Genomic DNA, 15,446 nt, shown 5'->3' with positions numbered 1-15,446 from the left:
TTCTACACCCGTTTAAAATCAGCATGAATTAACTTTACGATTCCTAATTTCTAAAATGGTTCTATAACTCTTGACCTTTAAGAAGATTTAATATATTACACTCATCTGTCAAATATAGCTTGCTTCAAGTTTAATTTCTCACGGAAAAGTATTAGGATTTCTCTTTAACTTAAGTTGAGAATATTTTATCTACTTAAAGCCAACACACATGACTATGATCGTACCCTGTAACATCTAAACAGCGTGGATAAAAGATCACAAGGAATAAGTAATGAAATATACTTGGACTACCGAAATGTGGAATTTTAATAAGCCACAATGAAGCGGATAATAACGTATAGCCTTAAAGAGCAACAACCCCCATGTTGTGGTGCATATAAAACCCACAAACATTCACTTTTGTTCTAATGTTTTTCAAAGCATACTGGGGGTGCCACACAAAGGAGAGGAACACAGTGGGTAGAAGGAACTACATAGATTAATGTTCTCTTTAATTTGATGTGAATGATACTGGTATGGCAACGCAAAGCAGGGGTTCACAGTGGGTGCATGAACAAACTAGGGTCAAGGAGCAGATAAAAGCACATACATACAAGGAACTAGAGGATACCCAAGCAAAAATTAGGCTTGCTTCATGAACCCCAAGAGAGATAGCCTACGTGCCTAGCACACACGCTGTTGCCATGAGTTAGTACACATAATCAAGATAATTACAAAAACAAATTTGGCTGCTTTGGACACTAAACAGCTTTCCAAATCTCAAACTGTACCATCTGAAAAGCAACACAGCAAGACAATAACAAGAAAGACCAAAGACAAAATAAAGTAAGAGTAATCAAATAAGTACGGCATGAGGAAGTCTGATAAAATTAGTGCATAGGAGGTAATGAATCGCTTCCCGAAGAACAAGACACAACAGCTTTATTAAGACAAAGGATAACTGGCAGCTATGGGTACAAAGGCATCCTAATGGGAAATCAAGACAATTTAATTTACTGTAGCACTGATAGCTCCAGATTGATTGTTGACATTGTCTGGCAGGAGCAAAACAGGTTTCCTTAACTGTAATCCAAATGCAAAGTAGCCTCCATCCATTATAATGCAGTGCTTACAGAAAAGGGGCATGCAGAAGCAAACCACACCTGACTGATAAATCTGCATGCAGAGAAAGCCACTCACGTTACATTTCAATTCCATAAGAATATACAAAAAGGATGCATCAGAGCTTATGTTGCCTTAGCACTTGGCATTTATTATAAATACAAATAAAAAAAAAAATCTACTGCAGTGTCAAAAACTAAAAGTAAAACACAAGAAGTCATTAAAAAAGAAAAGGAGTTGTGACTGGTTACAAAACACGCAGTGGACAATTAATTCCGTTATTAGCTAGTGATATTTACAAAATTTTGTTATTTGCTGAACAGTGAATAATTTATTTCGTATGTTGCTTACTCTAATTAAGCTGGGTATCACTAAAAACAGAAAAGTAGTAAACTATATGTAAAGCCCATATAAGAAAACATTCATGATGTCGCATGTTAACACTGCACACTAATGTCAGGACATACACAATAAGATTGTTAACGATACCATACCACATTGCAACTTGAACCCAGCGCACCAGTAAGCCGTAAAGTTCAATAAGAGTCCACCCCAGCCCCACTGACTACACGGGGGCATATCAGAGTTGACATGGAAGGGGTTAATTTGGTTAAAAGGTGCCCGTTTTACAGTCGTTACAGAATCTGGGCAACGTTTTTTGGCTGTTAAATCTTGACTTTTGACAATGTCTGCTCATTCAACATTTAAACTAAATTCCCAAATGTACTTTTTAGAATGTGCCAATATATTTAACCCTTTAAACATTGCCCCTAAAACATTCTTTTTGGCTCATTTTTAATTTAGAATACATGTCATCACACATCTAATGTCTAACAGTACAAGGACTTAAGAATATTAATATACAACATATTGTTAATTTGTCTTGATATATTTTATATTTTCACAGCAAAGTTATATTTGTTTTACAAACAAATTTACTGTTTATTTTTAAAGTTTCCCTCTCATATCAGTTAATGGATAAACTTAAAATAAATAAAAACATGAGTGGGGAAAAGAATCGGCTCCTATATTTTTTGGTTGGCTCCTAGATCCCCACATAGGTGGGCTACAAAAGAGCGTGTGTATGTATAGAATATATGTATACTATATACATACACACATACTTTTGTAACTCACCTGTGTGTACACCTTTATATATATATGGAATAAAACAAATATACAATATTTGCTAAAGATTAAAGCCCCAGAACACAGGGAGTTAACATTGTCTAATTCAAGTTAAAATAAAATACAAATAAAATTCTTCCCAATTCTAAAAAAGAACACTCCTGAGGTGCAGACACAATACTTCTGCTATGCATTTAGAACAATTTATTTTTCCTACCTTGGGAAAAGTGCGGCTGGTTATCACTGGACCAACACAGAGATCTCTCTACGATTCTTTGCCGCTGCTGTAAGAGTACTTCTATAAACGAAAATCCTTCAGGGCCCAGGAGTTCAAATAACTGCAAGAAAATAAAGAGCTATAAATTCCTACTCGTGCAAAATTTGTAAAAACCAAACAAAATGGCCAAGAGCAAAACAATTGCATGAATTACTCTCATTAATGTTGTGCTTTGTTCTTTATATACAAATAAATATATATACATATATTTTTTTTTTTTAAATGCGCCATGCAAGCTTAAGAGCCTATAGGTAGCAACATAAGACAATGTAAACATGTTGTATAATATGTGTATACATGTATAAACTTTCAACACAAAATAACACAAATTTAGAAAAATCAAAGTATACCAATAGAAACAGGTATAAGATACAATACACGTTTAACTTAAAAGTTAAGGAAAAGAAAGTTATTTTTTGGTATGTGTCATCATACTGGGATATTTTAATGCCTGGTATTTTATAGTAGATCACTGTGTATATGCTGGAAAAATAAATATACATATTAATAAAGAAAAAAAATGTTCACATGTAGATCTGCCTCATCAAAGGGCCACTCAAGTTCTTCTCAATCATGTAGAGTTAAATAAGTATTTAAAGACTACGTTACCATATCATAGTACATATGGTTTAGAGCCCTGCGCGGGACTGTTTTTTTTTTTAATCCCACTCCTGCTGAATTTCTGACTATTACGCACACTCCCGCAATGCGTGTGTTCCACCCCCCCCACCCCCCCCACTCCCGCAACATATGTTGCATCTCAATGCAGTTCTCTAACATGGTTTCCATTCCTTGTGGCTAAAAGCTTATCTCTTTTTTATTTCCATGCCTGCCACCCTAGCATGTCAGTTTGCAAAGTTTGTTTTTTTAACATAAAAACTGTAGCTGAAAAGGGTGGTGTGGGGTACTTATTACTTAACTGTGTTACTGTACAAAGTGGTGCAGCATATTGGGGAAGAAAAAAAAGCTGGCTCCTAATTGTTTTTGCTGGCACATAGATGCTGTCTAAAACAGTCATGACTTATCAATTAAGGGTTTCTACAACAAATCAAATTCATTTGCTCATGATCCTTCTTTCATTTGTGTCATTTTAGCAGATATAGTAAAGTTACCTTTCTGAATATGAATATTGTTATTACAACAGACATTAAACCATATATACGCAAAACATCTCATGCACATTTAAACTCAATTGCTGTGTTAACCTTTACCATTTCTACTAGAAGGCTGCTCCAGCTATCCACCGCCTTCTCAGTGGGCTAATGTACAAAATCATTGCTTCATTTACTAAAGAACAGCAATGCTGGTTATTTTATATTCAACCAGACATCTTTGGTGGACAGCTGAAATAAATAAACTCTCTCAAAGCAGTATGGTAAAATGAAAATATACAAATATAATAATTTAGAATGTTTTCAACACAAACTGGTTACCATGGTCTCTAAGAAAGCATGAGCTAAATGGACAAATTCCTTATCAGCAAATGCCCAGAGAACACAGATCTAGCTAATTATTCCACTAATGCTTCCAATTACAGTGAGTACAGAGAGTACCTACATCTATACAGTTAGCATGATGTGTTAGTTGTTGCTTTCATCGCAACATTGTACCTAAAAGCATTCCAATTATTAATCCGTTATCAAATGGACAATTGAGATGAATGTGCACTGTTCCAAGAGCACAACAACCCTGTCTCCTAAAAGGGCATTCAGTAACTAAAAATACTGAATGAAGATTGACTTAAATAAGTCAAAGGCGTAAAAGTGGAACAAACACGTCATTTTAGGTTAAAACTGCCTAAAAAGATCTCTGAAAACAGTTGGCTTCTGTAAATCATATTTCTCTCAATATTTTTACACCAACGTTGAACAGTAATTCCAACAACAACATACCCTTTTTCGCACATGGGTGACTGTGGACAACCCTTTGAAACCCAAAGGCTTAGAAAGGGTCTAGCAATATGGAAATACCGCTAGTGTTTTTATATATTTCTGCAGCTTCAAGGTTTCATTACATAGTGAGCCAGACACGGATGGTGGTACAGCATAACTCCAATCACTATATACAGAGCCAGACATTGACAGGGGACAACATAACTTCCATCTCCCATCATCATTTTCATTTAGTTTCTTTTTCACTCTCTCACTCAAGCTAAGTATCCCTCCCTGGCAAGGGGCGCACCTGGAGTATTTGGCGCCTGGGGGTCCTAAGTTTGGAACCCCACACACACACACTCTCACTCAATGTCTCCCTACCTTCTCTGTCAACTGCTTCTGCATCCCTGTCTCCTTTCCCGCTGCGCCGCTTCTACTCTTGCCTCTTCTTGTTTTTTTCTGTCTATTCCTCACAGAGCTGTGGGAAAGGAGAAGTGGTCGACGGAGAAGGTAGGGAGATTCGGCCGGCACAGCCTTTGGCCCTCGCACTGTGCTCCTGATGATAAGCTCTACAATCTAAAACGCCCAGCAGCAGCGCACCCCATGCACCCACATAGGAGCAGCTCTAGTCAGAGGTGCATTTAATGCTGAAGATCAAATATAGACCACATCTCAATGTCTGGTGGGCCGCATGTTGAACGCCCCTGGGATAGTTGCTGTTAAATGAGACATCTCCCCCCATCAAATTGTCTGTGCAGTATAAATGGCTGTTATACAGAGCTGTCTGTTCTGTATATCTAGATCAAGGATCTAAAATATAAAGTCTCCCCATATTATGTATACGTTATGCAGGGTCAGCAAACCCAAACCACACTGGACTAAGCCCTTCATAGCATTCAGTCGTTTTGACGAGAAAGAAATGTTTTAATCGACATAAAACCCAAAGCAGTAAAGTCAGTACATTTTTCTCCTGAAGAAGACACAGTGAAAGATTCAATTGCTAGCTGAAACTGAATAATAATGTAACAGTCCACAAAAACTTGATTTTGGAGTTCACAGATTTTTTTTTTCTATGACTGAAGATGAATTAATGCAAAACTAATTAACTTTCAGTGTTGAAAGCCATTTTTCATTTTGAGTCACGTTATCTCCAACTAATACGGCAGTTCCCCCACCTAGGTGTGAGAGGGAATAGTTGTTAATGTGGCAGAGTATAAAACATTGCTTGTTGAGCTAATTGCTCCCAACAAAACAGAGCGTGACTTTCACTAAGCTAAACTGAGTTGCTCATTTCTCAGAAACTGGCCCATCATCTATTCACCTAAGTTCAGGCAAAGACACAAGCAACTAATCCTATAAAAGGCATTATGGCAAACAGTTATCTCTTTCTTCTGAACATGTCTATAATTCACCACCAATTCTCTTAGCAAACATGAATATTAGTATCAGCTCTTTGGGAGACTATTACAGAACAAAGCGTTTCGGGGAGGGGGGGGGATGTGTGTTATCCTTATTCTCCATTTGACAAAGAATTTATTTTCACGTGAAACGAGCAATGGGAAAACTGTAACAAGATAGGTAACTGTGCTAGAGCTTGGGGGAAGCTGATAACAAATCCAATTGATTTCTTAATAGTTTTAGTCAAGATAAATTTATTTCTAATGGCCTCTTGACATTCGCCAAATGGTGTAATCAGTCTGAGTCCAATATCTACCTTTTGGATAAAAAGTGAACCCTTACAACTAGAAATCTACCAAGCTTGAGAATAAGATTAAACGCTGCAAATAAAAGTCATATGCAATACACAATGAAATACAGCAGTGTATTTCACTAGAAAAGGCCTTCCATACGCAATATAAGTGTGAAAGGAGTAATGACCCGGATGTTATCAGGAAAATGTCCCAAGGCCTAGAAAACACATCTACTGCATCACAAAATAAATGCTATCTAAGCTTATACTTACCGATTGTAGGGTGAAGTGCTTCTCCATTTAATTAGGGGCAATTACCCCAGAACTTTAAATGTACAAATGGAACAGAAACCAGTGGGGTGATAATAGATGGTTTATTTTGTATGCATGTTCCATCATTTAATAACTGTTTTGTATGGATGTAAATTGTATTACATTAAATGGTTGCCATATTTTTTTTTCTTTTCATTTTGTAAATATGTGTTCAGCTACATAACTTGAAACAAGAAGGATACCTTAATTACATTTAAAGAGTGTATGGGGGTGTCTGTGTATACTTAAGACGGGGGGTCTTAAGTATACACAGACACCCCCATACAGACACCCCCAGAAATTATTTTGTTTGGGTTGGTATATATTTATTAGATATATGTAATGGTGGCCTTAAACTAGGTTATTTTAAAAACTTGATACCCCTCAAAATATAATTACGATTTAATAAGTAGACAATAACAACTAGGATCCACCAAAATAAGTTATGAGGTCATATGATTACCATCTTCACACTGCTAAGGGAAAAGTGGTTGAAAGCACCAGGATCTGAGTAGTCTTCAATACGTCCAGGACATTCCCTGACAGATGCATGTATCTGACCGTCTTGCTCCATTCATTAAAACGATGGCAAAATCCTATGTTACAAAATTAATTCAACAAAGGGTATCATCAGGCTTCACAAAACAGGGCTGTGCTGTGATGTTTCGGTGGAGAGGTAGCTTTTGCAGATGTAAAGTGAGAACACATCTTTCACGGACTGTGTGTGTGAAAGCTCTACTTATATGAGGTAAATTGTAGAACATACTTTTTTCCCCATGATGGATCCCTTCTCACTAGCCTGTCAGTTGTTTCATTATGCATAGTCAATAACATTATGATGCATTACAAATGAAAAACCTCATGGGAAAGGCTCACTTGATCTTCTAACAGGTTATTGTTAAAAAAGCATATCGATGAGCCATGAAATACCACTTGAAAATAATACATTAAGAATTAATTTATTAACACTTTGCTCACAAATGAGCAACGCGATACAAGGACAGTTAGTAACTGGGAAGACTGTGTAATCAGTGGAATAATGAGGCACTTCAACATATGTAAATAAAGACACGTCCACACCACAAAGAACATGATAGTAATCAAGAACAGACATTTGTGTTTTTCCATTAAACTGGTAATGTCAGGAACCTTGGGATTTGAATCAATGAACTTTAGTACATGGGGTTGTTCATTTGTCTATGTCACCACCTGTAGGCTCTTTGGTCATTCCCAGGCATCTCTGTCCACTTTGCTTCCAATAACATGTGCTGCCAATGACTTTGGTTGTGTACACCTGCAAAGCTCTAGCTACAGTCTACCAAGCTATAGTCATTGGTCTTACAGATTCCCATCTGTCAATTTTGTCCAATCTCGCATCAAGAGATTGACATTGCTGTGTTCAGTACTCCTGAAAACGAGTGTATTCTGGACTTCAGCCAGTTCATCCAGTGAGACTTTTGCACAGAGGGCTTGACAGCAGACAAAGACTTGGCCACAATTTCCTGCCCTCATGCCCAGTCTGGCATCAAGCCCTACAGGCAGCTGGCTCCCAAGCGTCAACCAACCCAGCAGAGGTATCTGAACAAGCATCTGCCAATGCCAACCAGGCAACTGTTATGTCTGTGGGTAAGCTATGCACATCACTGGAAAACAGTGGCAGTGTGATGGCAAAGAACTTTCACCTGCATACTGTTCTACAAAACTTACTAAAAATGTACACAGTGGCTGCTCGGAAAAACAAACAAACATACAAAATCAGAAACATATCTCTTCATCTGGTTGTGTGCTCCCACAATGCTGCAGTATTGTTAGCTCTTGTAAATGTGAACTTGGTAGCTGACAGGCACACGTCTGCCAAGTTTCTGTTAGTTATACATTTTCACTCATTTTACTTGCTACATGCAGATAATTCATCTGCTCCACTTTGTAAATATACATGTTTATATCATATCCAACAAAACCCGGTTTATAAACTAAAGTGTAATCTCTTTAATTGGACAGGCTAAAAAATTAGAGCCTTTTGGTTGGAGAGGAAAAAAACATGAAATAATAAATATTACAGTAGCACTTCCATAACAGACTTTTGAGAATAAAACACAGGAAAGCAGATAGCAATATCTGCATTCTGCAGCAGGCATCTGCAAGATTGTTCTTGGGATTTCTTTTCAACAGGAGCCTGTATTAATAGTTTATTGAACCACACGTCGGCACAGCGGGGCTCTGTTTCACTGTTCATTTAAATCTTTTTTCACTTCCATCTGTGGGTTAGCTCCAGTGAGATGGACATTATAACTTGGATATACAAGTACACAATTTCCCAGCCTCTCAGTCATCAGCATTGTTATGATGTACTTCCACAAGACAGAAAATTCATTTTGGATACTTTAGTTGGGAACATTTTCTTATGAAAAAAATAAAATCAAATGCAAAAATATAAATATATCTGCTGTGTTTAAGGAAAGCATTCCATTACAATTCATGAGCATAGGTAACTAGGGTTGAGTCTACAGAGACAATTTATGTTAAAGTGCAATTGTTCATAAAATGACATTTTTACCACTGTAATTAGAGCTACAAACTCAATTAAAAACAAAACCACTAGGTTAATCATTGGGAATTAAGACAGATATGTATTTTCTGCCTTTGTGTTGTTATTATCAAGTCATATTTAGATGTAGTTGTGTGATAACATATTTGCCCTCTGATTTTCAAATTGCATAATTTCCATATGACACCAAAGTTTGGTGCCTGCTTTCTTTTCTTTGATGTGCTGGGTAATTAAATATGCCTTCAGATGTGAAAAAGTTACTGTCTCTCCATTAAACACAACTCAATGAAAGGGGCTGCTAGGCTCTAAACAATCAAGAAATAAATCATGTATCATGATGACACATTTGGAAGGGAGGTTTTTGGACCATGGTGGTGACATAATTCACAAGGATATTACAAGTGCAGTGGCCCAACTTTTTGTGGACAGCCATAATGGAGAAGCGAGGGGCTTAAAATTTGAGAGGCCCAAAAACGTTACAGGACTCCTACAATTGGAGAGCCGCTGGATACATTACTTGAGGAGCCTCTCTCTGCTGGAAATGAATGGGGCATCAAATAAGGCTGCTTCCTTTAAGAATTACAACATTTCTGAAAGCTCAAAATTGAAGAATCCCTTTTGCCATGTTAACCGTTAATAAAAATAGATCCTGCACCCTTGGATGTTTGATTGGTTTGAGAATTTATTTTGTTTCTTTTTCAACATATTGATGCATTAATATGCCATCTCATACGCAAACAATACTGCAGGAATCGCTGCTGGATATTTAATTAAACATGTGCTTTCAGGAGAGGAGTAGCATTGTTTGCATACTGACAGTAGCTCAGATGAAGATGGCTTTGGAACATTCCATGTGTCCAAACGCTGTGTTAAATGAAGATTGTAGCAGCTATGTATCTGGAGACGCAACGTGGAACAAGCTGACTACATTCCAAAAGGTCCTATATGAGCTCCGAGAGGACTATAAACAATGCCTGCCCAACATGGCCTGATGCTGGGAAGTGTGAGGATTGTGTGCTTATTGATCTTAACAGCCCTATATATCTATACAGATCAGCACCTACGCTATATAAGTGTTATCCTTTTTTACTTGATTATTATGCCACAATCATATATCCTTTCGGAATATAATAACAGCATGAGTGTTTGTCTTTAACCCCTTGATGACAATTGCCGGTCCGGGCACGTCACGGAAAAACATGTCGTTAACGACGAATGACGTGCCAGGACCGTCATTTGTTAAAACGGGTAAAAAAAAAAAAATCGATCCGGGATCGATTTTTTTACCCAAACGGCGTTGCTGTAATGCCTCGACCTCGAGGCATTCAGCAATGCCCCGATCGGCATCAGGGGCCATGTCTGGCCCCTCCCCGGGGCGTCAACATCCGCCATACAATGTATGGCGGCGGACCCCGTTTTAAAAGCGTTTAGGAGGCGATCAACGATCACCTCCTAAACTTAAATGGTGTCGCTGGAATGCCTCGATCAGGAGGCATCCAGCGACACCACACACTTACCTTAGGATGGACTCCGGAGAGCAGTCACAGCCGCAGCTGCCGGTGATCTTCCCCATCAGCAATATGGCGGCGGCCCGGGAAAAAAAAAACAATAAAGACGAAAAAGTTTGCTAGAGGGTCTCCAGACCCTCTAGAGAACTCTGGCTCCACTTGCAGGTTGAATACAGGTACTGCATTCAACCATGCAAGTCAATGGAGCCCAGCTTTCTAATCACAGTGTGATTAGTAAAAATAAATTAAAAAATAAAATAATTTAAAATATATATAATAATAAAAAAAATAGTAAATAAAAACAGTACAATGTAAAAATAATTTCCCTCTGATGTCACTATCAGGGGAACCTTCAAGTTGGAAAAAAATGTTAAAAATGTTTTAAAAAAGGCAAAAAAAAATTAATATATATATATATATAAAATATATATTTTTGTGAGCAAGTCCTAAAATTAGCACATTAGCTTAAAACAATTCTCGCATGGAAAGAGTTAAAATACTGGCATATTAAATGCTCATGGGGTGTCTACTTTTAAAAAATGTATGATTTGATGGGGTAAATTGAATTGGCCGGATTCAACAATGCCCCAATTAACACGGGGGGGGAAGGATGGCCACACATCTAATTTCCAATTAGAAAAATGCACACGTACCAAATGTGGCCTTTTAGTTCCCCCAAAAAATGACAAATTCATGCATGTGGGGTATCACTGTACTCAGGAGATGTTGCTGAACACATATTGGGGTGTCGTGTGACAGGGGCATATACCAGGAGCTGTAAATTCATACATAAAGTAGGTGTGTGTGGGAAATATACACACAAAAATACTACTGCAAACTTTGAAAAAATGCTGGTGGTAAAATGTGTGCATGCAAAGAGTTAAAATACCAGCATTTAAAATACCCTATGGTGTCTAGTTTTCAAAAATATATGGTTTTGTTGGGCACACTGAAATGGCCCAGCTCAAAGATGTACCAAATAGGGCATGGGCAGTGGATCCCCAAATGCCAAAGTTCAACATTGAAAAATGTGCAAGCCCCAAATGTGGCCCTTTTGCCCCCAAACAGCCAGGCAAAATCATTCATGTGGGGCATCACTGCGCTCAGGAGATGTTGCTGAACACATATTGGGGTGTTCTGTGATAGTGACATATACGAGAACTTTTTAATTCATACCTGAAGTAAAATGTGTGTGAAAAAACAAATGCAAAAAAATGACTACCACAAAGTTTGACAAAGACTGGTGGTAGATATGGTGCATGGAAAGAGTTAAAATACTAGCATTTGAAATACCCTGGGGTGTCTAGTTTTCAAAAATATATGGCTTTATTGGGCATACTGAAATGGCCCAGCTCAAAGATGTACCACATAGGGCATGGGCAGTGGATCCCCAAATGCCAAAGTTCAACATTGAAAATGCGCATGCCCCAAATGTGGCCCTTTTGCCCCCAAACAGCCAGGCAAAATTATTCATGTGAGGTATCGCTGTACTCAGGAGATGTTGCTAAACACATATTGGGGTGTTTTATGATAGTGACATATACCAGAACCTGTTTATTCATACCTAAAGTAAAATGTGTGTGACAAAACAAATGCAAAAAAAAAATACTACCATAAAGTTTGACAAAGGCTGATGGTAGAATAAGTGCTTGGAAAGGGTTAAAATACTAGCATTTGGAATACCCTGGGCTGTCTAGTTTTCAAAAATATATGACTTGATGGGGTAAATTGCATTGGCCGGCTTCAAAGATACCCGAAATGGCACATGAGGGGAAGAATTACCAGATTTGGAAAAAATGGCTTTGAAATAGCAAAACGCTACCTGTCCTTTTTGCCCCATAATGTGTAGAAAAAAGCAAAAAAACATATTAGTATTTCTAAACTCAAGACAAGTAGTAGAATCTATTTAGCAGGTTTTTTCATTACCTTTTATAGATGAGTAAAAGATTTTTCAACTAAAAGTTAGAAACAGTCATTTTTTTCTAAAATTTTCACCATATTTTATACTTTTTTTAATAGTAAATAATATGATACAATCAAAACAATGTCATCTAAAGAAAGCCCTTCTTGTCCTAAAAAAACCAATATCTAATGTGTGTGGGTTCAGTAAACGGGAAAGAAGAAAATTACAGCTAAACACGAGCAGCGCAGAAATGTTAAAACGGCCATTGTCACGAAGGGTACAAAAAGTAAAATCAGCCTTTGTCACGAAGGGGTTAATAAATTTTGCGCACTTCGTTATCAAATAGATGTTTTGGTCTGTTGAATGTTGATTCTCTTCACAGGTAGGGAGTGTTGGATATTTGTTTTGTGAAAATATCTAAACGTCCTCGTGATCAAAGAGCAGTGGAAATTACAGTTTACCTCTCTTCTTAAATAGGTTTATTTGTTATACCAGTAGTGATGGTATTGAGATGGTATTGAGATGGTAGTGAGATGGTACAGCTTGGGTGCTGTAGGCTCTATATTCTTAAAAAGATGGAGGAGAAGGAGACCTGGACCTTCTAAGCATGAGCTTTTATACCCTTTACATTAGTTAGGGCAGGGCTTGACAAATTTATTGTGAATCTAGGCGCCAGCTAAAAAAGTTAGGAGCCAGGATTTTTTTTAAACTAACAGTTGGTTAGGAGTGATCCGATCATCATCAGCCCACTTACTAAACTCACAGCATTTGACCTGGAAGCACCCTGGACTTTTTATATTATATTATATATATATATATATATATATATATATATATATATATATATATATATATATATATATATATATCTATATCTATTAGGGCTGAAACAACTAATCGATAAAATCGATAATCGATTATGAAAATCGTTGGCAACGAATTTCATCATCGATTAATCGAATCGATTTTTATCGATTATAAAAAGAGGTTTTTTTCAGAGCAAATGCTCTGAAAAACTCCTCTCCTTATAACAATCCGATCTCAAACAGAGATCGGATTATAACACCGGAATCCAGATCCCCCGCAACGCTGCAGGGGACCTGGATTCCCCTCACTGTCAGCCGGTCTCTCACTTCCGTCTCTCTCCCCCCTCCCATACACCCCTCTGACTCCTCCCCCTCCCATACATCACTCTGCCTCTCTCCCGGCTCCGTTACTGACAAGGACTTTCACTGCAGCTTCATAGAAGCCACAGTGTAAGTGAAGGGCAGTAACGGAGGCTGTCTGTGCGATGCAGACACTCACAGGCTGACAGAGAATCATCCTCTCTGTCAGCTGGTGGGGGTCTGCATCGCACAGACAGCCTCCGTTACTGTCAGTAACGGAGCCGGGTAGAGAGGCAGAGCGGTGTATGGGAGGGGGGAGGAGTCAGAGGGGTGTATGGGAGCCACCCTCCCATACACCACTGTGGCTCCTCCCCCTCCCATACGCCACTCTGCCTCTCTACCCGGCTCCCTGATGTCTAGTGAAGATCCGTTGCTGACAGGAGGCAGAGTGGAGTATGGGAGGGGGGAGGAGGCAGAGTGGAGTATGGGAGGGGGAGGAGGCAGAGTGGAGTATAGGAGGGGGAGGAGCCAGAGTGGAGTATGGGAGGGGAGGGGCCAGAGTTGTATGGGAGAGGGGAGGAGCCAGAGTGGAGTATGGGAGGAGGCAGAGTGGAGTATGGGAGGGGGGAGGAGGCAAAGTGGTATATGGGAGGGGGAGGAGGCAGAGTGGTGTATGGGAGGGGGGAGGAGGCAGAGTGGTGTATGGGAGGGGAGAGGAGGCAGAGTGGTGTATGGGAGGGGGAGGAGGCAGAGTGGAGTATGGGAGGGGGAGGAGGCAGAGTGGAGTATGGGAGGGGGAGGAGCCAGAGTGGAGTATGGGAGGGGGAGGAGCCAGAGTGGTGTATGGGAGGGGGAGGAGGCAGAGTGGAGTATGGGAGGGGGAGGAGCCAGAGTGGAGTATGGGAGGGGAGGAGCCAGAGTGGTGTATGGGAGGGGGAGGAGCCAGAGTGGTGTATGGGTGAGTTATAGTGGTGTATGGGGGGTATTATGAATTTCAGGGCATATAGGGGGTATAAGGCATATCGATATTAGGCATGTCAGGGGGTCATAAAACATCTGGGGGTAAAAGGTATATCAGGGTGCTCAGTTGCATATCACTGGCATATAAGGAGTATAAGGCATATCAGGGGCACAGTGGCTGATGTTCCATTGGAGCACAGCATTGACTGATATTTAGTCCCCACAAGCTTGTTAACGCAGCACTGTCGCTCTCATGGAGCGATCAGGCAGCAGGGGGGTGTTGGGTCTGGTCTCCACACCAGCTGGCAGCTGGGACGCAATTGCTGGTCTATAGACCAGCCATTGCAGGAGGGAGCCTCTCTGATGACTGCTGTAGGCTTCCATGCCTACAGGAGTCAAAGGGCTTGTGGGGGCTCGTTTTTGCTGTTGCTGGCCTGCCTGGGCCTCCAGGCAGACCACCAACAGCAGAGCCCCGTACAAAACGGGAATTAACCCCTAAAATGCAGCGATCGCGGCATTGAAGGGGTTAACGCTGCCCTGTCGTTCTCATGGAGCGATCAGGCAGCAGAGGGATGTTGTGTCAGGTCCCCACACAACCCAATCAACACTGAACCCCCTTTCCTGAAGCTGCCTGTGGCAGCTGAAAACGCTATTGCAGGTTTTCCTGCAATCGCGGTTTCAGCCTACAGGATCACTCCTTGGGAGTGATCTCAGGCTCGGGGGCGGGCTCTGAGTGGCTGTGCCGTCTGCCCAGACTCCTGGGCAGACAGCAGCACCGCCTCATGGCGACGCGGGGGCATTTTTTTGTGGATGTAAGAGGCTGACAAACTCCTAGGCGCCAAAATTCTGAGTCGCCATGGCGACCAGGCACCTGGGATTTGTCGAGCCCTGAGTTAGGGGATGTATGGGCTATATATGAACAATAGATAATACTAACAACTCGGCAACCTGAAACTTTGTTCTTAGTAATTTCCATACAGCTTCCTACCCACAAGATAAGAGATTATCGTCATCAATAAGTAGTGTCCACATGAAGGCA

The 15,446-nt window shown here is 39.9% G+C and overlaps 1 protein-coding gene across 1 annotated transcript in view; it reads right to left on the bottom strand.

Moving 5' to 3' along the window:
* The window catches only part of ASCC3 (activating signal cointegrator 1 complex subunit 3), a 255,188-nt gene that overhangs the window by 218,905 nt on the left and 20,837 nt on the right, over positions 1-15,446 (bottom strand). The window contains exon 5 of the mRNA XM_053461329.1: positions 2,447-2,567. Within this exon, the coding sequence (XP_053317304.1) occupies positions 2,447-2,567 (121 nt within the window). The remainder of the gene's footprint in view (positions 1-2,446; positions 2,568-15,446) is intronic.

The sequence above is a fragment of the Spea bombifrons genome, chromosome 3 (assembly GCF_027358695.1).
Source record: "Spea bombifrons isolate aSpeBom1 chromosome 3, aSpeBom1.2.pri, whole genome shotgun sequence".
In the NCBI taxonomy this organism is placed as follows: Eukaryota; Metazoa; Chordata; class Amphibia; order Anura; family Pelobatidae; genus Spea; species Spea bombifrons.
This window is presented reverse-complemented; position numbering and strand designations above follow the sequence as displayed.